Here is a 27,952-nt window from a genome sequence, read left to right as displayed (position 1 = left end):
TTCGCTCTCCCACCCACCTGCCTGCCGCAGCCCTCTCGCTGTCCTCTCAAGCCCCAGTCCAGACCATCACACTGCCTCCTCCAGGGTCCTGACTATGGCCAAGGACCCTGGGGCCTCATTCACTGGGAAAAAATACTCAGCCCAGGTGAGCAGGCAAGTGGACTTTTCAAACCCCGCTGTTTAGTGAAAGGGTACTCGACATGCCATGTGATCGACTGATTTGGAATATTTGAGGCGGGTTTATTGAGTTGCTGTACAATTAGGTGCCCCAGGCATTTGATTTGATAGGCAAGACATAAATGCAATTTAGTAAAAAAGCAAAACCTAAAATTTGCCAAACTTCCAAGCTGTATAAATGGAAGAGTATCTGGAGATAGTTGGCCTGTGATGTTGTCCTTCGTGCTGCAGAAACAATCCTGGGGCCGTCTTGGTGGATATTGGCTCTCTTATTTTTATTTTTTTGCTCCTATTCATAACTTTTTTTGCATGCTTTGAATTTTGTTAATTGGAAGCTATAGCCCTGAAAGGTTTCAGCAGGTAGGCATTTGGTATGGGGGGAAGGGGGTAGAGGGCCCATTTAAACAGCATTGTTCCAGCTTTTCGAAAGGGTGTTGGGTGCATGAAATGGCCTACAAGGGAGGAGGTGATGGGTAAATTAAAAAAAGCCTGGGATGAGCACAGCGATGCCTAATTGAGAAAAGATGCAGGGAAAGCCAGAGTCAACTGAGGTGTATGACCTACACCAGGAAATAAATTGGGGGGGCTACATGGGCCTTGGAATCCTCATGTGGGGTTACTTTGAGGTGGTAATAGGATAAATTGACAAGCGCTAATATTGGTGAACAGCTGGGAGGAGATGTTGCTGCAGATTTATATAAGAGAAACTTCACTGCTGCCAACACTACAGTGCTGAAGAAAAGTACAGGCACTTAGGCCTCCCTGAATCTTGTTTGTAAATTTAATGCCTATTGGCACCAACATCTTAAACCCATCCCTGATAATTCAGAAAGGGAAGAATATTTAGTTTAAAAAGAAATACCTTCCTGGGAGTCCTGCCAGATATTGTTGATAGGATTAGTTCACTGGAATTTGTTTGCAGACCAGCAAACTATAGTGATATGTTGTTTTTTTTTGTCTAAATTTCTCACTAGTAAGGAAAAGCTGCATGCAATGTATTTATTACTAAACGCAAAGGCAAGGCCATTAAAGATCTTTTGGCCACAGTTCTTGTTTTGGCTGGTTCTCCTGTTTTTTTGGCGTAGCTGCAGAAAACAGGACCTCATTGTTATGTAAGCCTCATCACCGCTGTACTGTGCCGCTGTTGGAGAAAAGCAGAAAATCTCGGGCAAGCTACTTTCTGTCTCTTGACTTGGCCAGCGGTTGAGCAATTCCCTTGATTTTCATCCAGTCCCAGCATCGAATCAGTCTGTGAAGCAGAAAATGATACAGCACTTAGAACCTGAGAAACGTAATGATTTATCTCTGCAAACAGAATGCAGCGTTGCAAACGTGGAAGCTTCTCTCGCTCAGAAGAGGCATCGGTGCCGCCATGGAAGAGCGGGAAAGGAGGACAGGGGAGCACTTTTGAAGGGTGGGTTTTTAAAATCCGAAAGCCGCACTCGTATCCAGGCCAGATGACCGCTTTTGTTTTTCTTTTACAAAAGTGGTGAATTAGCAGAGGACATGCAAACTGAAGCAGTAAGACTGGCACATCCTGCCAGCGTCCATAAACACTCTGAAACTGGGAACAAATAAAGGCCACATTTATATCGAGGGCGAAGGAGTGTAACAGTAAAAGGACTTTCTGCTGCCTCTTTTTTTAGTTCTGCTTTATGTTAATTATTGTTTTAGGGTATAGATTAGGTTGGGCTATTTTCTCATATTTAGGGACCTTTATGTTTTGGTTTTTATTTTCCCAGGAATGTATCAGAGTTTTATTATGACAAGAACAAAAACCAGGAGAAAATCAGTGGGGGAAAAAAGTGACTCATTTTTCTGGGTAAATAGTGTTGATTTTGGTGGCTAGAAGCTAGGACAGTAAAACAGTAAGCAGATTCCTCCGCTCAGCCACTCAGCAGCATCCCTCTCTTTACCCCTGCCGAGCATTCCCCTTTCTTTCCCCGCATCCCCAATGAGACTCTCCCTCTTCCTCCCCATTGCAACAGCGTTCATCCTCACTATTTATTTATTTATTTATTTATTTATTTAAATTCTTTTGATATATCGATGCTCAAGAGCCATGTCTTATCGTACCGGTTTACAATGAACTCGGGGTAAACCAATTAACACTGAAAGCGAAAGTTACATTACAACAGGGAAAGTCAAACAGGGCTGTTAAGAAAAAAAGGATAGCTTAACGATTTCTAACTGAAGAGCCGTGGCGGAAGCACGGAGAAGTTGTTTACATGGAAAAATAAATACAAAAGTATTTATTTTTCTAGTATTTATACTAGTATTTTACTAGTATATTTTACTAGTATTTATACTAGTGGAGGCCCCATGTCTCTCCTCCTCCTCCTCAGCCCGCTTTCTGAGGCTCCCATGCTCTTCAATGCTGCACTTCATTTTCGTGGGGCCAGGGAGCCAGCCTGGAAGTGCTTCTGGTGGGCGTGGCCCTCTCCAGTGCTGCATTGGTGGTACCAATCAGCAAACAGTGGCACTGGAGCGAGCGCTTTCATTGTTGGGGGGGCGGGACTTGAAAAGCTGCAGGTGCTTTGGCCCACCCTGGTTTCCAGCAGTTGCTGGAGGCTTTGAGACGATGCTGCTCTTTAATTATCCTAAAATTAGGGTGAAAATTGATTTAAACTGAAAACAAAGGAGCCTGCCCATATTGGATTATAATTGGGAGCAGATTTCATGTTTTTGTTTTGCATTTTGAAGAACTTCTGTTTTCCATTTAATACATTTATTTTTGTGCATTTTTGAACTCTCTTGTTTTTTAGCTTTGTAACAAGTTGATCCAATCATCCTCCTGGCTTGTAATTGTTGTGGGCTATTTGTGTTTCCTGTATCCTGTGCCATGCTGCCAGTAGGTATGACCTGGGTCAAATGGAAGGGATGCAGAAAACTGATAAGCAGGTCGTTAATACAAAAAAAACATACTTTGAAATGTCTGTATACAAATACTAGAAGTATAAAAATTAGATAGAGTTAGAGTGCATAGCATTGGATGAACAAGTGGATATAATTGGCATCTCAGAGATCTGGTGGAAGGAGGATAACCAACAGGACACTGTGATACCAGGGTACAAACTATATCAAAATGATAGAGTGGATCAAACTGGTGGAGGGGTGGCACTATATGTTAGAGAGGGCATTGAGTCAAACAGGATAAAAGTTCTGCAGGAAACAAAATGCAATGTTGAATCTTTATGGATAAAAATTCCAGGTGAAAAGAGGAATAAAATAGCAGTGAGGGTGTATTACCGTCCACCTGGCCGGAATGATCGGACAATAAAATGCTAAAAGAAATTAGGGAAGCTAACAAAATCAGTAGCATAGTAATAATGGGTGATTTCGATTCACCTGTATTGATTGGGTGAATATCACATCAGGGCATGCTAGAGAGGTAAAGTTCCTAGTTGAAATAAATGACTGCTTCATGGAGCAGCTGCTATAAGAACCAACAAGAGGGGAAACTATTTTAGACTCAGTCCTTAGTGGAACACAGGATTTGGTGTGAGAGTTAACAGTGTTGGGGGCCACATGGCAATAATGATCACAACATGATCAAAATTGACTTAATAATTGGAGGGAGGACACTAAAAAAAACCTGACTGCGACAGCATTTAACTTTCAAAAAAAGTAACCATGATAACATGAGAAAAATGGTTAAGAAAAAACTGAAAGAGCAGCTGCAAAAGTTAAGAGTTTACATCAGGCATGGAGGTTATTTAAAAATACCATCTTGGAAGTCCAGACCAGATGTATTCCACGCATTAGAAAAGTAGAAGGAAGGAAATTGACTACTGGCATACTTAAAAGGTGAGGTGAAAGAGGCTATAATAGCTAAAAGAACATCTTTCAAGACATGGAAAAGGGATTTGAATGAAGAAAACAGGAAATAGAAGCACTGTCAAATAAGAAGCAAAGCATTGCTAAGGAAGGCAAAGAGAAATTTTGAAAATAAACTTGCTGTGGAAGCATAATGAAAATCTTTTCACATATGTTCGAAGTAGAAAACCTGCGAAGGAATCATTTGGACCATTAGACGACCTAGGGGTAAAAGGGGCACTTAGGGATGATAAAGCCATAGCAGAGAGACTAAATTAATTCTTTGCTTTGGTCTTCACTGAAGAAGATGTAAGAGAGAGAGAACCCATGCCAGAAATGATATTCAAAGGTGATGGTTCAGCAGAACTGAATCAAATCTCAGTGTACCTGGAGGATGTGATAGGGCAAATTAAGAAACTAAAGAGTAGCAAATCACCTGGATCAGATGGTATACATGCTAGAGTGCTGAAAGAACTGAAAAATGAAATTGCAGACCTGCTATTAGTAACTTGTAAACTATCATTAAAATCATCTTTGGTACCTGAAGACTGGAAGGTTGCCAGTGTAACACCAACTTTTAAAAAGGGATTCAAGGATGATCCAGGAAACTACAATCCAGTGAGTCTGTCTGTCCCAGGCAAAATGGTAGAAACTATCATAAAGAACAAAATTGCTGAACATAAAGATAGGAATAGTTTAATGGGGCAAAGCCAACATGGATTTAGCCAAGGGAAGTCTTGCCTTGCCAATCTGCTACTTTTTTTTGAGGGCATAAATAAACATGTGGATAAAGATGAGCCAGTAGATATAGTGTATCTGGATTTCCAGAAAGTGTTTGATGAAGTCCCTCATATGAGACTTTTTAGGAAATTAAAAGTCATGGGATGGGGGCAGTGTCTTATTGTGGATTGAGAATTGGTTAAAATATAGAAAACGGAGAGCAGGGCTAAACAGTAAATCTTCCCAATGGAAAAAGGTGAATGGTGGAGTGCCCCAGGGATCTGTTCTGGGACCTCTACTTTTTGATATATTTATAGATGACCTGGAAATAGGAACAATGAGTGAGGTGATCAGACTTGCCAATGACACCAAATTATTCAAAGTTCTTAAATCATGGGAGGATTGTGAGAAATTGCAAGAAGATCTTGCAGAACTGGGAGACTGGGCATGCAAATGAAATTTAATGTAGACAAATGCAAAGTGAGCACTTAGGGAAAAGTAACCCAAATATTAGCTACACAAGACAAGATTCCACATTAGGAGTCACCATTCAGGAAAAGATCTAGGTGTCATCATAGATAACGCCTCTGTATTGCTCCATGCTGTGACATCATTCATCTTGTGTGCAATCCTGGTCACCACATCTCAAAAAAGATAAACCAGAATTAGAAAAGGCACAGAGAAGGGCGAATAAGATGATAAAGGGGATGGAATGAATCCCCTAAGAGGAAAGGCTAAAGAGATGAGGACTCTTCAGCTTAGAGTTGATGGCTGAGGGGGGGATATGATAGTCTACAAAATAATGAGTGAAATGGAATGAGTAAACTTTAATCAGTTGTTTACTCCTTCAAAAAGTACAAAGTTCAGGGGACACACAATGAAATTACTAGGCGTTTCATTTAAAACTAATAAGAGAACCTTTTTTTTTTTTAATCAGTGCATAATTATGCTCTGGAATTCATTGCCAGATGATGTGGTGAAACTGTAGTGTAGCTGGGTTTAAAAAAAGGTTTGGACAAGTTCCTGGAGAAAAAGTCCATAAATCATTATTAAGGTGGAGTTGCAGATATCCACTGCTTGTTCTTGGGATCAGCAGCTTGGAATCTGTCTACCCCTTGGGGATCCTGCCAGGTACTTGTGACCTGGCTTGGCCACTGAGGGAAACAGGATACTGGGCTTGATGGATCTTTGGCCTGACCCAGTTTGGCAAGTCTTATGTTCTTAACACTTTATTTCATTTTGGATCTGTAGTTTCTCTTTTGCTTTTTAATCTTTTTAGGCTACTGTTTAATAGTCTATCGTATGTCTTGCATGTTGTTTTATGATGTTTGTCGTCCTTAGACAGGTGCTCAAAGATTTGTTAATGTGCATCATAGGGATTTTTGCATGTTATTTATCCTGTTTATTTTATATTATGTATTGCAGGTGGTTAAGAGCATTCTAAGGTAAAGCAATTAAATTGAAATTATAAATGAAAGCATCAAGTTGGGTGAAACATAAATCAGATGCAGGGCATCACTAAAATGAGACACAAAAGAACATTTCTCTTATTTGTTTGTGGTGTATTGGTTTCCTGCTGCCTGTTTGGGCTGCCAGCTCCATGGAACAGGCCTCTGTTTGGTTACAGAGCCATGAACCTTTCATTCACAGTTACCTGGGGGTTTTTCACTTATTTTGCAAGCCTCGTCTGGCCCAGACCCAGCTCCCCCTGGAACCTGGTGCACACGCTCCCTAAGTCTAATTAGTACTGTGACCATTGGGCACCCGGGAGAGAGTAGCACTGTCCCCAAGGGCGCTGCGGAGGGTCCAGGAAGCTGAACTCCGCCTCAAAATCAAATTTCAGCTTTTCTATACAGCCCTTGCTCATAAGTCACCATGCCAGTCCACGCTCCCACTCTTTTTGGCCAGCAGCAGACAAGGAGCAGAATCAGCTCTGTTTTCTGGGGTGATTTCTATGAAAGGGAGAGTTGGCAGATTGGGACTTGTCTTCACTTTATTTTTAGGTGTATTTGTGCATCGCTTGGTAGGAACGTTATTCTACTGACTGTGGTGTATGACCCTTGGTTATGTTTAGGGTTTCTGATTTTGGGGTGTTAGCTGATAAATACTGATAAAACAACACCAAAGCAAAAACATAAAATAGGACGAGCACCCTTCCACGCACCTGCCTTTTCAGCATTGATGACTCCTGAGCTGTGTGTGTACTTCATTAATCTGGAAAAGGTAACCTGTGCCGTGAAAACGCTGACATTATTTGCTCTCTCAAGAATCCCTAATTACCTGGAAAACAAATACCACATGTTACAATTTATAAGCACCTAAGAACAGTAGCCTGGTAAGATTGTAAATTGCCTGAACAAAAGATAAAATATTTGCCAATGTAGTGAACAGTATTTTAAAATTCAGTTTTTTTTAGGTTCTGTTTTCACCATTTACCTTTAGGTTTTAAAGACCTGCATTTCTGACTTTTTATCTCCTTTATCCCTGTCAGGTATATGTATCACGTTTTGACGAAAAACACCACGGTGACCGATCACAATAGAAATCTCTTAGTGGAGACCATTCGCTCTATTACAGAAATTCTTATCTGGGGAGATCAGAATGACAGCTCGGTGTTCGAGTAAGTCCTTTAATGCGCCTCCTTTTTGTCGCCGTGTTAACCTTGGGTTCCCTGTACGTACCAGGATCAGTCCAGACAGCTGGGTTATGCCTCCCCTCCAGCAGATGGAGTCAGAGAGAAAACTGAAAGCACCCCCTAGATATACTGGTGTGCCACCTGCGATCCCTCAGTATTTTCTCTGACTCCAGCAGAACGAGAGGCATAACCTGCGGTCCTGGCCTGGTCAGTTTATTGGTACTGGGAAACATTTAAAAAAAAAAAAAAAAAGGGACAAAGATCAATTGGTTTCTTCCCTCCTATCGTTTGTTTGTCTGTGTTAGTGTCTGGCGCGGCGCGGTTGGAGCTCATTGCGGGCAGGCAGGAGGGCAGTGTCCTCCTTAATTTCCCGGAGTACAGTGTCCTTGAACCTGGGGGAGAGCTTACCGGTGGGCCGGTCACCCTCCCCCCAATTCCAGGGGATTCAGCCCTGAAGGGGGTTTTCAAAAAAAAAAAAAAAAAAAAAGTTTTGAAGTGGACTAACTCAGTCACTTAAGTCCTGTTGGGGACAGGCAGTGAACTACTTTTATTTATATATATTTATATCTTTTTTTCCCCTAACCCCGGCCTGCCAGCGTGTTCTTGGACCCGGAGGGGGTGGCTAGTTCACCCGGCGCGCTGTTTCTGTGAGGCTCCCCTCACCTTGCCTTTGGCGCCCTTTCTGTGTAGCAGCTCCGTTCGCTGCTCTGATGCCGCGGTCGTCTCTCTGCGTGTCCTGTGGGGGGGCGGGGGCGCGACTCTCCCGAGAGGGTCTCTGTCCCCGATGTTTTCCCGGGGGCGAGGGATCCTCTCGGGGGCCGAGCGCTGCCCGCAGCAGGTCTCCTCTCCCCTCTGCGTCCCGGCATCGCAGCGCTGCAGGCAGCATTTCTCCGGCCCCTCCTCCCTCGGGGAGGAGTGCGGCGGCCATCTTGGCCACGAGGCAGACTGAATCGTCAGCGTCGGAGGAGGAGGAAATCTCCCCTCCTCCCTCTCCTGGTGCCCAGAGCGCGAGCTCCCAGCCCGATTCGGGGATCCCTCGAGCCCCCCTCTCTACAGATGCCCCGAAGAAAGATCGGAAGAGGGTGGTTCCCTTTTCGTCTGATTTTGTGCTTCTTATGCACAAAGCCTTTTTGCAGGCAGAATCCGGCTGGGAGGCAGAGGTGCCCACTCCCCCGAAGGTCCCCAGGACCACTGCCTTGCCCCAGGGGACCCAGCCGGGCGCGGGTTCCTCCGGGGGCCAAGGTCCCCGTCCGCGGGGGGGGGGAGCTGCGGACCCGGAGGACTCAGGAGCCGTGCCGGAGTCCCCGGGGGCTTCGGACTCTTTGACGGCGGATACTCAGGGGGCCGTAGAAGGGGATGACCCCCAGGTGCTACGGTTGTTTGGAAAGGAGGAATTGAGCTTCCTTATTCTTCATGTGTTGCAGGAGCTAGAGTTAACGAATCCGCCGCAGGAGGCGGACACGTCTACAGGGGATATTGCAATGGCAGGGATTAGAGCTCCCCCGCAGACCTTTCCCTTTCACCACAAGGTCTTACAGATCGTTTCCAAGGAATGGGACCTCCCAGAGGCGTCCCTGCGGGTGAATCGGGCCATGGAAAGGCTATATCCCTTACCCAAGGAGTCTTTGGAGCTCTTGAAGACACCCGCGGTAGATTCGGCTGTCACGGCTGTGGTAAAGCATACAACTATCCCCGTGACGGGGGGTATAGCGTTGAAGGACCTCCAAGACCGCAAGCTTGAGGTTTTATTAAAGCGTATTTTTGACGTGGCGGCTCTGGGGGTCCGAGCGGCGGCTTGCAGCAGCCTTGTACAGAGGGCCAACCTCCGCTGGGTTCAGCAGCTGCTGACCATGCAGGAGCTCCCTCCGGGAGAGGCTGAGCAGGCGAATTGTGTTGAGGCGGCGGTCGCTTATACTGCGGATGCCCTGTATGACTTGTTACGCACATCGGCTCGCATTATGTCCTCGGCGGTCTCAGCCAGGAGGTTGCTGTGGCTCCGTCGTTGGTCGGCGGACGCCAACTCCAAGGCGAGGTTAGGTTCCTTCCCCTTTAAGGGCAAGTTGCTATTTGGCGAGGAGCTGGACCAGCTTATTAAGGACCTGGGTGACAACAAGGTTTACAAGTTGCCGGAGGATAAGCCTCGGCAACCTCGGTCGTTTGGGAATGCTAGGGCTCGCTTTCGGGGGCAACGGCGTTTCCGTGGGGGAAGAGGGGGTTCCCTTCCCCAGCGGCAGCAGGCGACAAGATCCCAGGCCTGGTCTTCTTCTTCCTTTCGCGGCAGGAGGCCTCTACGCGGGGGCGCTTCCACAGGCTTTCCTGCCATTAAGCCCGCACAATGAAGGTGCGCGGGCCCACTCCTCCGTTCCCGTTATTGGGGGTCGGCTGTCCCGATTTTGGGAGGAGTGGGTCAAGATCACTTCGGATCAATGGGTCCTCGACGTGGTCCGGTACGGCTACGAGTTGGATTTTGTACGTCCCCCCCGGGATCTCTTCCTGGTATCGCCATGCGGGCCGGTAGAAAAGCAGGTAGCTATCGCCCAAACGGTCGCCCATCTACAGGCTCTGGGGGCGGTGGTTCCTGTTCCGCGGGACCAGCTGCGGACGGGTCGGTACTCCATATACTTCCTGGTTCCCAAGAAGGAGGGCACCTTCCGACCCATTCTGGATCTCAAAGGAGTAAACAAGGCGTTGCGTGTGCCCCGCTTCCGGATGGAGACCCTCCGGTCTGTTATTGCGGCCGTCCACAAGGGAGAATTCTTGGCTTCTTTGGACCTGACAGAGGCCTATCTTCACATCGGAATAAGAGAACGGCATCAACGGTACTTGAGGTTCACGGTGATGGGGGACCACTACCAGTTTTGCGCCCTCCCCTTCGGGTTGGCCACCGCGCCGAGGGTGTTCACCAAAGTTCTCGTGGTGGTAGCGGCCTCCCTCCGCCGTCAGGGCGTCCTCGTGCATCCCTATCTCGACGATTGGCTCATTCGAGCAAAGTCGCAGGCGGCCTGCAATCGGGCGGTCTCCTTAGTGGTGCACCAGCTGCAGGAGTTGGGTTGGGTAGTCAACTTCCCGAAGAGCAGACTCGAACCGACCCAACAGCTGGAGTTCCTGGGAGCTCGGTTCGACACCTTGGTGGGCAAGGTTTTTCTTACCCAGCAACGCAGGGTCAATCTCATGACTCAGGTACGGCGCCTGTTGGAGCTCGAGATGCCCACGGTCTGGGATTATTTACAAGTCATTGGTCATATGGTATCTACTATGGAAATGGTACAATGGGCTTTTGCGCATATGCGTCCATTACAAAGAGCACTTCTATCTCGCTGGGATCCCCGCTCGGAGGAGTACGGGATAGAATTGCCTTTACTGGAGCCGGCTCGCTCCAGTCTCTCTTGGTGGCTGAATCCAGCCAATCTCCTGCAGGGGGTGGACCTCGAACCCCCGCCTTGGTTGGTGGTGACAACGGATGCCAGCCTGTCGGGCTGGGGAGCGGTCTGCCAGTCCCGTGCGGTCCAGGGCACCTGGTCAGCGCTCCAAGCGACTTGGTCCATCAACCGATTGGAGACCAGAGCGGTCCGCCTGGCCTTGCGGTGTCTCCTTCCCCTGGTACGCGGACGAGCTGTAAGAGTTCTGTCGGACAATGCGACAACAGTGGCGTACATAAATCGACAAGGAGGCACAAAAAGCCTGGCGGTAGCGACCGAGGCCGCGCTATTGATGTCTTGGGCGGAAAGGCACATAGAGCGTCTCGCAGCCACCCACATTGCCGGCGTGGACAACGTTCAAGCGGATTACCTCAGCCGGCAGCACCTGGATCCAGGAGAATGGGAGATCTCGTTGGAGGCGATGGCTCTCATCGAGCGGCGTTGGGGGACTCCGCGCTTGGACCTCATGGCGACTCGGCAAAATGCAAAGGCGGCACGCTTCTTCAGTCGGAGGAGAGAGCACGCGTCAGAAGGAGTGGACGCGCTAGCACTCCCGTGGCCTCGTCACATTCTTCTGTATGTGTTCCCTCCGTGGCCCCTCGTAGGGAAAGTGCTAAGACGCATAGAGTACCATCGCGGCCCAGTGATCCTCGTGGCTCTGGAATGGCCGCGGCGTCCGTGGTTCGCGGATCTGGTCAATCTGGCAGTGGACGGCCCACTACGTCTCGGTCATCTTCCCAATCTTCTTCGTCAGGGTCCAGTATCTTTCGATCTGGCGGATCGTTTTTGTCTGGCGGCTTGGCTTATGAAAGGAAGCAGTTGAAGAAAAGAGGTTATTCGGACGCGGTGGTGTCTACTCTCCTTCGGGCCCGTCGGTCGTCCACTACGCTCGCCTACGCGAGGGTTTGGAAGGTTTTCCATGATTGGTGTGACACGACGGGTGCTTCGGCCAGACGTTCGTCTGTGGCGGATATCCTTATGTTCTTACAGGACGGATTGAAGAAGGGGCTAGCGTATAATTCGCTTCGAGTTCAGGTGGCGGCCTTGGGCTGCTTGCGAGGTAAGGTAGAAGGCTCTTCCCTTGCGAGTCATCCGGATGTGGCGCGGTTTTTGCGAGGAGTTAGGAACTTGCGTCCTCCCGTCCGGCTTCCCTGTCCGTCTTGGAACTTGAACTTGGTACTCCGTGGCTTGTGTGCGGCTCCGTTTGAACCTATTAAGGCGGCTTCCTTGAAGGATCTGACTCTCAAGGCTGTCTTCCTTGTGGCCATTTCCTCAGCTCGTCGGGTGTCGGAGCTTCAGGCTCTTTCTTGCAGGGAACCGTTTTTGCGCATTTCGGCGTCGGGGGTTTCTCTACGAACTGTTCCTTCCTTCCTACCTAAGGTGGTCTCCGCGTTTCATGTCAACCAAACGGTGGAATTACCTTCCTTCTCGGAAGAGGACCTGCAGTCTTCTCAAGGTAGGGACTTGAGGCGTCTGGATGTCCGGCGGATTCTTTTACGCTATTTGGAGGTTACCAATGACTTTAGGAAGTCAGATCACCTTTTCGTGTTGTGGAATGGACCCAAGAAGGGTCTTCAGGCTTCCAAAGCTACGATCGCACGCTGGTTAAAGGGTGCTATTGTGGCCACGTACGTTGGATGTGGGAAGCCTATTCCTGCTGGGCTTAAGGCTCATTCTCTACGTTCTCAAGCGACTTCATGGGCAGAGAATCATTTGGTCTCTTGCCAAGAGATATGCAGGGCGGCCACATGGAAATCTTGGCATACTTTTGCCAGGCATTATCGCCTGGATGTTCGTGGTCCTCCTGCGGAGTCCTTTGGGAGCAGTGTGATTCGAGCGGGACTCTCAGGGTCCCACCCCAGTTAAGGCGGCTTGGGTACATCCCAGCTGTCTGGACTGATCCTGGTACGTACAGGGAAAGGAAAATTAGGTTCTTACCTTTGCTAATTTTCGTTCCCGTAGTACCATGGATCAGTCCAGACGCCCGCCCTTAGTAATTCTGGGAGTCCGCTCGTGTTCCTTTTCTGTGTTTTCTTCCATTACAGTTTGTATTGTATTGTATTGTAATAGATGCCACAGTTTCGAGGTGCAGTGTCTCCGTTCCTCGTGTTTTATTGTTCACTCTGTGGTGTCCTGTTTGTTATTTCTGGTTTTACCTGTTCTCAAGGAGGTTTCTACTTGATCTGAGCCTTTAGGTCATGCTATTGATCACAATCCTTTGCCATTCGATTGGGGGTACAGTTGACGGTGATTCATTTCTTATTTCTGCTTTGATATCACATATACTGAGGGATCGCAGGTGGCACACCAGTATATCTAGGGGGTGCTTTCAGTTTTCTCTCTGACTCCATCTGCTGGAGGGGAGGCATAACCCAGCTGTCTGGACTGATCCATGGTACTACGGGAACGAAAATTAGCAAAGGTAAGACCCTAATTTTCCTTTCTTTTCCTCCCCCTGGTCTTATGCCTTGGCCTCTCTTCTTTTTATTTTGGGCCAAATGGTGTTTTTTTATGTAAATGCCTTTTAAGAATTTCCTCTGGGCCTGGCCCCGTGCCTCGGTGGCGTTGCCGTGGGTTGACATGCGGGATGGATTGCTCCTCCTCGGGCGCAGAGTCCCAGCCATCACCTAACGGACAGCGCGGCTGGAGCCGCTTACGAACCCATTCAGGTGGATGAATGTTTTTGGGATTGAAGGGAGGGGACCTCCTTCCCCCTCCCTCCTCCCAGGGAAGCCGGGTGGGAAGGCCTCCCGGTGTTTGAGCCCCCCTCGGATGGAGCTGGAAGCTGTCGGCTTCTCCTCCCTGGAGGTCACCCGCTGTGCTGGGTTCTGACCTCCGGGGAGCAGCGACCCTGGCGCGGGTCAGCCAGAAACCCAGCCACAGCTGCGTTCTTGAGAGGCTGAGGCCTGCGCTGGGAATTGTTAAGCACAGCCTCAAACCCTTGCCTGCCCTTGAGAATAACATCCAAATGAGAAGGAGCCATGGGCGTATTAATAATGTTGGTGGTTCTAATTTCTGCCTGAAATTTTGTGAGAGCAGAACAGCAGGGCCCGCTTTAACTAAACTGATTCCAACTGTGAAACATCCTGGGTTTAATATTTAAAAAAAACAAACCAAAACAACTCCTCCGCATATGGCTGGTCTTTTCACACTCTCTCTCTCTCTCTCCCTCCCATCCCCCTCTCTTTTTATTTAAAATTGTAATTGTTTCAGCACTGATTTTATTAAACAGTCGTGCAAAATCATTTAGGGACAATTTTCAGACTGCCCACATTCCTGCCACGTCCTAGGGTGCTTTTTTTCTCTGCACCAATTTTCAAGATAAAGTCTGCACCTCTTATGACTTTGAAGATTGCAAGAGAAAAGTAGGCGCAGAGATTTGCACCTCCCCCCCTTTTTTTTTTTTTTTTTTAATGGATACTTTTTTTGTTCAAACCTCTGAGCATCGTTTTGAAAATCTAAAACTGTGGCCCGTAGCTTTCTCCCTGAAGTGGACCGCCCCCCTTCCCCCGGGAACGCCGCCTCTACCCTACGGCGTGAAAGCAGGCGCCTTCTGGAACTGCGTTCCTACGTTTTACCTGCAGACCGGTGGCTTTCCACGGGGAAAATCCCTAGGATTGGAAACGATGGAGGACCAGAATCCAGAAAAGAGAAACAGTTTGGCCAACTCGAATGCCAACCCGTGTTTTTCCGAGCCATGGAAAAATGTTCTTCTTTTCCCTTTTTGAAATTGTTACTCCCCCTTAATTTGCTTATGTCTTTTTTTTTTTTTTGCAGTAAGTTTGACTTTCTTTGCGCCTCCTTCCCTCTTCTTTCTTGGCCTGCTCTGGCAGCAGTGGCTCTTTTTTTTTCTTTCCTTCCCACCCATCGGTGGTGCCTGTGCCTGTGGCCATGTCCAGGAGTTTAGGAGAGCCAGCGTGTGGGATTCTCCAGCCCCTGATTAGAAGTCCTTTTTAAAAAGAGCAAACAAGCGTAGCATCGTTATAGTGGGAACATCCTCAGGAGCCCAGCTCCTAACTTTAGAAGTTCTTCTCAAGGGTAAATGGGTGATAAATTCCAGCGCCTGCCGTAAGAGGCTACTTAATTGTGCTATTAGGCAAGTCATTTTGGCTGAACACTTGGTAGAGCAGATTTATAGTGACTTTGTCATTCAGGGGATGGGGGAGGGGGTGTTTGAAAGATGACAGCAGGCTTTCTGCTGAAAAAGCACAGCATTTATTTATTTAAAATCACTTATATCCCACCCTTTCCAACTAATCAAGGTGGATTACAATCCCACATTCGTAAAACACATGCAAACAATAATAATAAACAACAATGTTTAGAAAAACAGATTAACAACCTAAAGTGCTCTCAAATATCATTCAGAAAGCAAAAGAATTCAGCTGTCACTATCATGTACAGCGTCGCTGTTACCATTTCCAGAATAAAAATGGGTTGAACTGCTTTTTAAATAATGAGGCGCTCTCGGCCCATCAGGCAGTGAGCTCCAGATGCTGGTCCTTTCATGCATCTTTGTCAGGCGAGGAGATTTCTCACGGGTGACGGTGGGAAGCTCAGTAAATCCAACGTATCGTGTGGCATCCTCCTTCCCCTGCAAGAAATCCTAGGATAAAGGAACGGCACTTTCGGGCCTCTCTTTATTAAAGGTTTTCTGCAGTTTTGTGTCTTTGGGTAAATGGTGGGTTATCTTGTGTGGTTATAGGTGTATGTTATATTATTATCTTGCCTTATCAAACCCAAAGGATTGCCCAGAGCAGCACGCAGCAGATTTAAAATGATTATGCCTTATTATCATTACGTTCAGGATTTTCCTCCTCCACAGCTGATTTGAGATAGAAGACCCACCTTTTTCATGACCTCACTCGGGGCTATAAAGGAAGTGTGGCCCTGGCCAATACCAGTAGTCTCTGTCTCCTGCAACGGCAGACACGTGAACAGGACGTAGCTCCCAGTGTCGGGGTGTATCCTGGCCCGCTTACTTGACTCAGTGGGAGCAGTCTCCCAGGCTCTGCCCTAGTCGAGCTCCTGGGTCATCGCAGTGGTAGCAGTCTCCCAGGCCCTGCCCTGGTTGAGTTCCTGGAGGGTCCCTCCCAGTTGCCTGCAAAACCTCCGGAGAATGGTGCTTGGACCAGTACCCTGCGGGGGCTGTAGTGTACCCAGAGTACAATGCTAGTTGCTGTGGATACCTCCAGAGAGTGGTTCTTGGACCCTCAGGAGGATTGCAAGGCACTCTTGCTTTCTCCCTCCACCCCTGCCTCCTTATCTCACCGGTGAAGGAACAGCAGAAGTAAGTAGAAACCGGGTGGGCTTCCAGCCCTGTCTGGAGGCGATAAGTAGCAGCTAAGCCAGTTTCTTTGTGGCTATGCATATACTTGAAAGAGAGCAACAGTGGATCCTGCACTTACCACGGGGGAAGGTATAACTCCCTGCTGTTAGGCTATGGTCCTGGTTGTTCCCAAAGCATTAGGAATGCTACAGTCGTGTGATACACCCAGACGTTTACTAAGCAGACTGGGAAAGGCCTGTAAGAATAGTGCAAGGCTTAAACTTTACCCAGCGTGGGCGTGACAATCTGCAGGCACATGGGTTAATGGGGACCTAGTGGAACAATCCAGGCTAGTAGGCCCAGCTATTGGAGAGCTGGTAAGTCCTTAATTGACAGCAGCCCTGCTCCAACGCATTACGCTGAGGCAGAGTGGCTCAAACGTTGCTCGTGGGCAGTATCCTTTAGTAAAGTGAAAGTTGAATGGGCTAAAACAGATTTAAAATAGTAAGAAATTCTGTGACAAATCCTTCAAGGGTTCAGAACTTACCTGAGGTAAATATATAGCTGGAGCTATATGGTGGCCACAGTTCCTACAGCCCGCTGCCATTTGCAGGCTCCTTCTAGAGGGTAATGGGTGGGTGGGGGGGGGGCAACCAGTGTTCACGTCCACCTGTGCACGGAGAAACGAGTCGGCGTTCCTGCAGGCGTCTCCTGAATGATACGACTCTGTCTACGGAGCACGCGGGTGTTAGCCCGGCAGGTTCCTCTTGACTGATAATGCTCTGTCAAGGAAGCAAGCGAGTGTTAGGAGACAAAAAAAAAATCCCACCCCGCGTTGATTCTGCCAGCGGGGGCTTTCTTCCAGGGCCTGCTCTGGTTTAGACCCTGAGAGGTAATCCCAGAACTCTTAGGAACCAAGGTCCTCCGGGAGGGTCTGTGCAGCCTCTGGAGAGCGGATTCCCGAACGCTCAGGAAACCTGGCAGCTCTTTGTTTGGAAAAAAAAAATCAAATCAAATAAAAAGAGGAAGCTACAGTTCTATTCTCTCTTCCCGGCTGGCAGGGGCTCTCGGCAGGTGGTAAGTAATGTTGAACCGAAAGAATTCAAACCAGGCTATCTGAAGTTATTTTATGGCTGCCATGAGGATATGCCCACAGCTGGGAAGAGAGTAACTGCAGGGGGAGGGAAATCTATCTCCCCAGGCTGGCGCTGCTTTTCTGGTCGTCTCTGGGGCATTATACTCAAAGTGCCCTGCAGTGTGATATCACCGTGAGATTCAGCAGGCTCAGGCTGTGCAAAGGTAGAAATGGGACGTCCTGCACTTCAAAAGCTAACCCAGCAGTAAGAATAAGACACCACAAAATCACAGACCCCCAAATGTTTAGCAGTGCACTGGTTAATTGTTAATTAGCAGAGCATGGTTATGTCAGGGTTTAGAAATCTTTCAATCTGTAACAGTACAGCTCAGTGGCCTATGAGGCTACAGAGTGGCCCGTCCCATGAGGGAAAGAACTGTGCTTTCCCTAGAGAATGGCCTGAAGGACTTGCCTCTGGCTGCATTGGGATATAGTTCATCTGAACCCATGTTCCCTGATTAGCAGCTGAGGCTTAGTTAGTTAAAACATTGGCCGGGCAAACAGCGGGGCCAATGTCTGGTAATGTCTTCCCTTGCACAACACGGGAAAATGTATGAGCTCACTAAGATAGAAATAGCTCCACACTGATATAGGAGATAACAGCAAGCACACTGTTACGCATCTTAAAAGTATTTAGAGCCAACCTGAAGTGGGAAGCTAAGAAAAAAAAAGGAGAATCCTACAAGCAAATCCGTTATTAACAGACTGACTTCTTCAGACGCAAGGCAGGCCCAAGGGCTGGTTTGGTTAGAGAATGGTCCAGCCAGACTGAAGGCTACTTCTTTGATGGTTGAGAGCCTCAGCCCCAGCAGCTCTTAAAGCGAGTGAACATAAGAACATGAGAACATGCCATACTGGGTCAGACCAAGGGTCCATCAAGCCCAGCATCCTGTTTCCAACAGTGGCCAATCCAGGCCATAAGAACCTGGCAATAGAGTGGGATAGTAACATATAACATAGTAACATTGAGTGATTGACCGCAGATGGGGACCAAATGATCCATCCAGGCTGCCCAGCAAGTTTCTTAAAAAAAAAAAAAAAAAAAAGAAAAAGTAAAATTATTTTAAGGGTAGTAGCAACTGCTGCTCCGTTCATACTACCCCCAATCCTTCTGTTAGCAACATGGGATATCATTTGGATGCTATAGCCTGTGCCATTGGCCTCTGGGGCCATCAAAATGGACATCCATGAAAGGCCATTTCAGGACGTGGCCTTACTCTAAGGACTTTTACTCAGGCTCAGTCCTGCAGAGATCCATATCTGGGAATCTCTTAAGATCAGGTTCCTTCTTTCCGACCCGAGCTAGTATCAGCGTTCCATGGGAAGCAAAGGTTGTCTGGCACTCAGCAGTAGTGGCTGTCAGGTATAATATGTTTAATAATTGCAGGATTAACCTTTTTTTTCCCTAACATTGTAGAAAAAGAGATGATCTGTTCATGATACCTGGTGCCCAAAAAGGGGTAGGTAGCCCTTAAGGCATCCATATCAGATGGCTGAAGGAGGCATTAGCATTGGCCTACCTATTGTCAGGATAGCAGGTCCTGGTAATGCCCCAGGCTCACTCTGCAAGGGCACAAGTCTCATTCTGGGTAGAGGCATCTCGGCTTTGCCGGAAGACACTGGCCAGCGCAGCAGCGTGATCATTCAGGCACCGTCTCAAACACTACAGATTGGTCACACGGTCCAAGAATGTCGCTGCCTTCGAGACAAGGACTGGCAAAGAGAGCCCTGTCTTCCCCCGCCCCAGTAAGGGGGGAAGCTTTGGTAAATCCCGAATGATAAGGACGGTGAAATTATACTTGCCTGATAATTGTATTTCCTTGAATCGTTCTAGGACCAGTCAAGATCCTACTCAGGAGGAAGGTAAGGGCGAGGGAGATTGGCGAGACTCAGGGGCATTATGGGAAGCGTGCCCAGCAGTGCCCTCTTCTGCCTGCATCCTTCCCTCATCTTAACTGTTTTGGCTCACTCAGAACAGGTCCTAGTACCCCGTAGTGTGTTTTTCAAGTGGGGCATAAAGGGGATTTCTAGCAGTCACGTTGCTCTGGCATAGGCTCCTTTTATAGCCCTGAATGAGGTCATGGAAAAAGGTCGGTTCTCTGTCTCAGTCCAGTGTGGAAATCCCAAATGTAATGACCGGTCTAGCAGGATTCAAGGGAATTAATCAGGTAAGTATAATTTAACGATAGTAAATAACCCTTTTTAAGAAACGTTATAGAATTTCCTGCCGATTTTTAACTAGCAACAACCCCCCTGAGGGCAAGGCCTGAAAAGTAACCCTATGTAATTCCTTTCTAGCTTCTTCTTGGAGAAGAACATGTTTGTTTTCTTTCTGAATATCCTGCGTCAGAAATCAGGCCGATACGTCTGCGTCCAGCTTCTTCAGACTTTGAACATCCTCTTTGAGAACATTAGCCACGAAACTTCACTCTGTAAGTCCGTTTTCCTCCTTTCTGGTTCCCATGGCAGGCTCATCACCAGGGAAACCATCAGGGCTGTAATTGCTGAGGTCGGCCGCTGGTAATCGTCGAAGAATAAGTTGGGCGAGCTAACGGGCTGGACACTTTTTTTATTATGGTGTAGAAACCGAACATTTGAGTCGGGAGTTTGGAACGGCCCAGCTGCATTGTGGCCGTTGATGTTGTAGGCCCGGGTTAAAAGCACCTGATATCCTTTGAATGCCTCTGGATGGCGTGGTGATGGTGAATGGAAAGGGGGGGGCGCAAAGTTTGCCTGCTCGTTTTCCTCCGTTTCTGTGAGTCTCTCACTGTAAAAAAAAAATTATATATATACGTACTTGTGGCGTCACTTTTACAGTAAAAGGACTGCAGCAAAGGAAATCCTGCAAGCCGTTTCTGCTGAATCCGGTTCGGGTTTTGCACAGCAGTCACTTTTCCTGTTTCAGAAATGCAGCTTTATTTTGAGAGTGGAGCTATGGGCTCAGTTTGATGTTGCAACGGTTGTGATATATTTGCATATATGCATGCTTCATTTTATTTTACTTCTTATGTATTGTGAACCGCTATTGAGGCAGGCGGTATATAGATGTCAGGATAGATTTTTACTTCGTTTTGAAGTATACCTTAGCAGTAGCTGTTCACTTAAAGGTTAATTTTAAAACACGTGCACGCAGTTCCCGGCACACGCACGTGGACCCACCAATTTTATATTGGCACGCACGTAAGGAGGTAAATGTTATAAGATGTGCGTGGCGACACAATGGGTCCTTTCCCCAGTTCCCTCCCAGTCCGCTCCAATAAAGGACCCTTCCTTTTCCCCTATCCGCCCTGACCCCTGAAACTCCTCTATCTAACTGTTTTTTTTGGTTGTTGAAATACTTACCTGCTCTCCAGAGCAGTAGTAGGTTGCACGAGCTGGCCTGCAGCCGAGGGGCGCTTCAGCGGGACAGTGCCCTAATGGTGCTGTCTCGGCCCACCCCTTTTTAATCCAGCCGGTTTTTGGCTTGTACGCGCATGGCCACAGTCCTTTGAAAACGTACGCGGTGCGCGCGCACCCGGGCCACAAGCATCTCCGGTTTAGATGCGTGTCGGCCTTTTAAAATTAGGCCATTGTAGTGCACTCGTCAGTCTGGCATCCTGTCCGATATCTCCATGCAGCCTCAGTTCTATATAATGCACAGGTAATGCAGAAAATATTCAGACCCCTTCACGTTTTCCACATTTTGTTACATTACAGCCTTATTCTAAAATGGATAATATGCATTTTTTTTTTGCCTCCTCTCTCTACCCAGAGTACCCCATAATGACAAAATGAGAACAAGTTTGTAGAAATTTGTACTCGATAACAAAACCAAAAAAACGCCAAACTGTTCTTCACAATGTCAAATCCCAAACCTATAAATAGAACAGTATCAAAATTGCCCTCGAAAACTATGCCAAATTTATAACACTTTAATACTGTGTGGAAATAATCCTTATTACCGTATTTTTTGCTCCATAAGACACACTTTTTTTCCCCCAAAAGTGGGGGGAAAATGTATGTGCGTCTTATGGAGCGAATATAAAAAAAAAAACCAAACAAAAATCTAACAACCCCCCCCAAGACCTGCCGACTTAATTTCCTACAACCCCCCACCCTCCTGGCCTGCCGACTTAATTTCCTACAACCCCCACCCTCCTGACCCCCCCCCAAGACCTGCCGACTTAATTTCCTACAACCCCCCACCCTCCTGACCCCCCCCCAGACCTGCCAAACATCCCTGGTGGTCCAGCGGGGGTCCAGGAGCGGTCCGGGAACGATCTCCTGGGCGTGAGCTGTCGGCTGCCAGTAAACAAAATGGCGCCGACGGCCCTTTGCCCTCACTATGTCACTGGGACCGACCGCTGCTATTGGTCGGTCTCAGTGACATAGTGAGGGCAAAGGGCCGTCGGCGCCATTTTGATTACTGGCAGCTGACGGCCCAAGCCCAGGACACCGCTCCTGGACCCCCGCTGGACCACCAGGGACGTTTGGCAGGTCTTGGGGGGGTCAGGAGGGTGGGGGGTTGTAGGAAATTGTCGGCAGGTCTTGGGAGGGTCAGGAGGGTGGGGGTTGTTAATTTAAAGGATTGGGATGGGGGTTTTTTTGGGGGGGAGGGGTTCCCAGAGAAAGAAAAGTTTTCTGATCTGGGGAGTGGACCGAAATGGCCCTCCCCAGACCCGAAAACAAAATGGGGAGAAAAAAAAAAGCTATGCACTCCCCTAATTTGCTCCATAAGACGCCCAGACGCAGAGCCGGTTTAGCACAATTTTTTTTTTTTTTTAATTTTCCCCATCTGAATCCTAGGTGCGTCTTATGGTCAGGTGCGTCTTATGGAGCGAAAAATACGGTACATATAATTTAATTCAACGGATCACTGCCCTACCCTTTTTTAAAAAATATAATATATCAACATCCAAACTTTCATTCCACACTCATTCAAAATCCAAAACACACCATCCCAATCGTGCCACCCCACTTCTTTCTCAACACATATCTCTTCCATAAACATGTACAAGAAAAATAAACCAGTACTTTGTGACTGTAGGCAAATCTGTAAAAGAATTTATAAAAAAAAACAAACAATCTCTCAAATTACATCAACACATAATGTCAGAAAATCTGATGAATCACATATGCGTCTCCTGATCGTAGACCAATAATGTTGTGCATGGCTGTCCATTCACCGGGGACCCCCAGTTCTGAGTAGTGGTCTTCAAGAGTCTCTTATAAAGGGACACTACTGTTCTTGGCAAAAGGCACCAGACCCTTAATCAATCCCACTGATGGTATATTTACCGAACTTTAGTTTTCAAAACTTGAGCGGGACATACTTCGCTGCACGTCACTGTTAACTCCCCAACTGTCTTCGGGAGCTTTTAGAAAGAATGCCATTGTTTTTAGCAAGGCTTCAAGCCCTTGACAAGTCCCACTGATAATATATTCACCGAACGTAAGGTCCAAACTTTAGCGGATCACGCTCCACCATATCGCCACTGTTAGCTTCCTGACACTGCAGCGTTTCTGCAAACCACTTTGCCTGCATCAGGGGAAAGAAGCCTTCAATCTTCCTAAGTGTCTGTTATTGTTTCAAAATGGCGGTGTCAAAATTGTAGAAATTTGTGCAAATTAATTAAAAAAAAACCAAAAATCCCCCCTGAAATATCACATTTACATAAGTATTCAGAGCCTTTGCTCTGACCCTCAAAGTTGAGCTCAGGCGCATCTTGTTTCCATTGATCATCCTTGAGATGTTTCCCCAACTTGATTTGAGTCCTATGGATTGGACAGGATTTAGTCTTGGGGGAATTCTGTGCTGCTGCGAGGCATAGGATTCCCCTTTTGTGCAGAATCTTCTTTTTTTGAGCAGAATTTTAAGCTGCCCGGCAGGCTGCAAGTGGAGATCATCCCGCTCACTGCCAAAGTGGAAGGAGGCCTGGTGGGCTGCAAGCGGAGTCCATCCAGCTTGCAGATGAAGACAAGGGCTTCGAGTGGGTCGTGGCCAAGGAGTAGCATTGATGTGGCCTGTGACTGTTAGTGTGTGTGCGCGCAGAATGACAGGCACAGGAAGGGTGTGTGAGATTTGGAGCCTTTGTGTCTGAGTGAGGGTGTGTGTAAGTGAGGGATTTGGTGAGGATGTTTGTGTGTGAGAGGGAGCCCATGTGAAGGGGTGTGTGAGAGTGAGAGATGGTGCCTATGTGAGGGTGCAATAGAGAGAGTGAGTCTTTATGAGGGTGTGTGTGTATGTATTTGTGAGAGGACAGAGAGAGCCTGTGTGAGTGGGGGTGTGTATGCGAGAGAGAGGGGGAGCCTGTTTGAGGGTCTGTGTGTGTGGGCGCGCGGGACAGGATTGGTCGAGGCTCATATCTGGGGAATGATACAAAAACTTCCAGCATTGAAGGTCCTGAAGAACACCGTGGCCTCCATCATTCTTAAATAGAAGAAGTTCGAAGCAAAAAGGACACTTCCTAGAGCTGGCTGCCTGCCCAAACTGAGCAATTGGGGGAGAAAGGCCTTGGTCAGGGAGATGCCCAACAATCCGATAGTCACGTTGACAGAGCTCCAGAGTTCCGTTGTGGAGAAGAGAGAACCTTCCAGAAGGACAGCCATCTCTGAAGCACTCCACCAATCAAACCTTTATGGTAGAGTGGCCAAATGGAAGCCACCTCTTAGTAAAAGGCACATGACAGCCTGCTTGGAGTTTGCCAAAAGGCATTTAAAGGACTCTCGGAGCATGAGAAAAAAGTTTCTCTGGTCTGATGAAACCAAGTTTGAACTCTTTGGCCTGAATGCCAAGTGTCAAGCCTGAAGGAAACTAGGCATCACTCATGACCTAGCAAATACCGTCCCTACGGCGAAGCATGGTTGGTGGAAGCATCATTCTGTGGAGATGTTTTTCAGCTGCAGGAACTGGGAGATTAGTCAGGATCAAGGGAAAGATGAATGGAGCAAAGTACAGAGAGATTCTTGATGAAAACCTCAGACTAGGTCGATGATTCACCTTCCAACAGGACAATAACCCTAAGCACACAGACAAGAGAATGCAGACATTCAAGTCTTTGAATGTCCTTGAGTAGCCCAGCCAGATCTTGGGCTTGAACCTGATCGAACATCTCTGGAAAGACCTGAAAATAGCTGTGCATAGATGCTCTAGAGGAACTGCCGAGAAGAATGGGAGAAAATCCCCAAATCCAGGAGTGCCAAGATTTTAGTGTCACAACGTTTAGGGGACTGAATTATTACAGGTTTTCCGTAATCTTAAAATGGTAGAAAGCGCATAAGTCTCAGTTTATTTCCAAAGAGCCGTATGGTAGGGGCATACAATTGCCAGTAAAATGTCTGCAGTTATATTCAAAAAGGCTAAAGATGGAAATGAAAAGAGCGCAAGGAGTAACTTGATGGTGCGGCGGTTATTACTCTTAACCAATAAGCTTTGATACTGTTGATGCAACTCCATCATTTCTCACTGCTTCAACGGCAGAGGGAAAAGAGGAATTAGATTCGTTCAGCAACCAAGGGCCCCAACTTTTACAGTCTGGGGAAACAGTCTGGGGGTAACTTGCTGATGCAGCGGTTACTACCTTTAACCAAGACTGATACTTTGAAGCTACTCAAACATTGCTGTCTGCTTCAACAGCGAGGCATATCAGGGAATTGGATTCAACAGCAATCAACGAGAGCTAGTGTGGGAAACTGATAAGCACGGGGGTAACGGGGAATTGGATTCAAACAGCAACCAACGAGGGCCTTGCTTTTTATGGTCTGGGAAACAGATAAGCATGGGGGTAACCTACACGGCACAGCAGATACTACCATAAGCTTACTGGGCAGACTGGATGGACCATTTGGTCCTTTTCTGCCATCGTTTCTATGTTTCTATACCCAAGACAACTTGAATCTGTAATCACTGCAAAAGATCCCGCAACAAACTACAGAGTAAAGAAAGGGTCTGAAAACTTATGAAACTGTGATATTTCAGGTATTTTCTCTTTTTTTAATTACACAAATTTCTACAAACTTTGGGGGTATTGTGTGTAGATTGAGGAGAGAAAAAAATGCAGATTATTCATTTTTAGAATAAGGCTGTAATGTAACAAAATGTGGACAAAGTGAAGGGGTTTGAATACTTTCTGAATGCACTGTAGATGACTAAAGACAGATGGCACCACAGCTGTCAGAGGAGACTCATTCAGTACCTAAGACTTTATATTTCACCATTGAAAGGAATCTGAGCAGAACAGGAAAACGAATCTCCTGTGATAAGCGTGGTATCTGCAAAGCACGGGCTATTTTAGTGGAAGCCTTTGTGAGTAATTAATTGCATTATATTAATGCAAGGTGTCTTAGGAATGTATGTGGGTATTGCTTTTATTCCAGACTGCTTGGTTCTGTTGTCTGTTTCAGGCAGTTTGGGCACATAGCCACCCTCTCCGAATAAGGAGTATTTTGTTGTAATGATCTCTTTTTCTCACTTTAAGTGAATTGTACTTTATTGTACACGTTTTTTCTGCTTTTTTCCAAATGTTTATTCTTCATTGCTTATAATGTTTATATATATATATTTTTTTTTTGCAGATTATTTGCTTTCTAATAATCATGTAAATTCCATTATTGTCCACAAGTTTGACTTTTCGGATGAGGAGATTATGGCTTATTATATATCGTTTCTGAAAACCCTTTCCTTAAAACTTAACAGCCACACGGTCCATTTCTTTTATAACGAGGTAAGTGATGCAACTAGCGCTTCCATACACTTACTAAATGCTGTAAGCAATTTATCCAGTGGAAGACATACAAACTCTTAGAACCTTAATATAAAATGCAGGTATTTTGCTTCAGTCTCTGGAAGTATTGAATATTAACACTGACAGCTGATATCTGATCAGTCATTAAGATAACATACTAAGGCATCTTAATGACTGCAAAATGGGAAAAAGGCTTTTGTACTTTTGGCCTATTGTTTTATTACTAGATTACATTTCAGCTGTATATATTTATCTTATATCTTCATTAAGTGCTCAGTTCACCCACTTTCAAGCCAAACAGGCCATCAAATAAATCAGCCCCACTATTAAAAGCTTGACTAGAGGCTGAGTGGGAGGCCAAATAGCAGTGAAAGATCGCAGTTTATATAAATGTAAATTAAAAAGTTAGAGGATAACATGGCTCAGCTAGGCCTGGAGGCTGCTTATTAAATAAACTGTAAAAAGTGGAAGGGTTCTGTACAAGACTTGTCTCAGCGCACTTATAATATTATCTCTTTGTTCACTTTTATTTCTTACCAGTGTATGGGTAAATGCACAGGAGATTTAGTGAGAGTCTCATTCTACTGAGGCGCCATCTCATGGCTCCCTTTTGAATTGCAGTTTACGGAACAAACCTTGTTTCATCTTTGTAGTTAGATTCATACATAGAAATGACGGCAGAAGAAGACCAAATGGCCCATCCAGTCTCCCCAACAAACTTTCACACTTATTTTACTCATACTTATCTGTTACTCTGACCTCTGAGGTCAGGGCTCTTATGGGTAACGTTTTGGTTCTAATTTCCTTCCACCCCTGCCATTGATGTAGAGAGCAGTGCTGAAGCTGCATCAAAGTGAAGTATCAAGCCTATTGGTTAGGGGAAGTAACCGCCGCAATAAGCAAGCTACTCTCATGCTTATTTGTTTACCCAGCCCGTGCAATTACGTCCTTGTTTGTTGTTATCTGAATATAAATCCTCTTTTCTTCATTCCCCCTGCCATTGAAGCAGTGAGCTGTGCTGTATATGCATTGAAAGTAAAGAATCAGGCTTATTAGGTTTGGGGTAGTAACCGCCACAACAAGCAAGCTACTCCCCCGCTTATTTGTGAATGCAATTCCTTTTCCCCACATTTCCTCTTGCCGTTGAAGCATAGAGCAATGTTGGAGTCACATTAACCGTGTGTATGTTTATTGAATAAGGGTATTAATCACCAGGTAGTAGCCGTCATTCCCACAAACCACCCCCATGCCTCTTCTCTTCATTCACATCCTCAAGACTTTATGGATCCACAGTGTTTATCCCATGTCCCTTTGAAATCCTTCACAGTTTTGGTCTTCACCACTTCCTCTGGAAGGGCCTTCCAGGCATCCACCACCCTCTCCGTGAAGAAATACTTCCTGACATTGGTTTTGAGTCTTCCTCCCTGGAGTTTTAAATCGTGACCCCTGGTTCTGCTGATTTTTTTTTTTTTTCCAACGGAAAAAGTTTGTCATTGACTTTGGATCATTAAAACCTTTCAAGTATCTGAAAATCTGTATCATATCACCCCTGCTTCTCCTTTCCTCCAGGGTGCACATATTTAGGTTCTTTAATCTCTCCTCATAAGTCATTTTATGAAGACCATCCACCTTTTTGGTCTCCCTTCTCTGCACCGCCTCCATCCTTTCTCTGTCTCTTCGGAGATACGGTCTCCAGAACTGAGCACAGTACTCCAGGTGAGGCCTCACCAAGGACCTGTACAAGGGGATAATCACTTCCCTTTTCTTACTCGATATTCCTCTCTCTTTATGCAACCCAGCATTCTTCTGGCTTTACCTATCGCCTTGTCACATTGTTTCACCGACGTCAGCATTTGGGTTACACGCTGACACACAATTCTTTCTTTAGTTCATAAGTTAGTCACAAAAGAGAATTTTTAAAAACCATTTACCTGAGTAAATTGGCCTGTCTGAAAACTTCTCTTCTCAGAATGGCTAAAACGTACATTGGGGTTCACAATGTGTTTACCTTTAGCCACAGTATGTATTGCATTCCCAAGCCATATTTAGCTTAAGGGA

General features: G+C 46.7%; 1 protein-coding gene and 1 long non-coding RNA gene across 15 annotated transcripts in view; one reads left to right on the top strand and one right to left on the bottom strand.

The window, feature by feature from the left end:
- Positions 1 to 27,952, top strand: part of CLEC16A (C-type lectin domain containing 16A) — a 231,073-nt gene that overhangs the window by 10,558 nt on the left and 192,563 nt on the right. For 12 of the 14 annotated variants that reach the window (XM_029576845.1, XM_029576846.1, XM_029576842.1 and 9 more), the window contains exons 2-4: positions 7,205 to 7,333; positions 19,470 to 19,603; positions 25,725 to 25,873. In XM_029576845.1, coding sequence (XP_029432705.1) covers positions 7,209 to 7,333; positions 19,470 to 19,603; positions 25,725 to 25,873 — 408 coding nt within the window. In that variant the 5' untranslated portion in view covers positions 7,205 to 7,208. Of the gene's footprint in view, positions 1 to 6,138; positions 6,159 to 7,204; positions 7,334 to 19,469; positions 19,604 to 25,724; positions 25,874 to 27,952 lie in introns of those variants that run through there. The other 2 variants (XM_029576844.1, XM_029576849.1) reach the window with 2 other exon arrangements.
- LOC115075908 lies at positions 10 to 17,320 on the bottom strand. Its single transcript, XR_003852639.1, has 3 exons — positions 16,584 to 17,320; positions 6,878 to 6,993; positions 10 to 1,426 (listed from the first exon to the last, which is right to left on the bottom strand). It is a non-coding gene; the product is annotated as an uncharacterized LOC115075908 (long non-coding RNA).

This window comes from Rhinatrema bivittatum, chromosome 14 (genome assembly GCF_901001135.1).
Source record: "Rhinatrema bivittatum chromosome 14, aRhiBiv1.1, whole genome shotgun sequence".
NCBI classification, from domain to species: domain Eukaryota; kingdom Metazoa; phylum Chordata; class Amphibia; order Gymnophiona; family Rhinatrematidae; genus Rhinatrema; species Rhinatrema bivittatum.
Note: the sequence above shows the minus strand (reverse complement) of the source record. Positions and strands in the feature narration are given on the sequence as shown.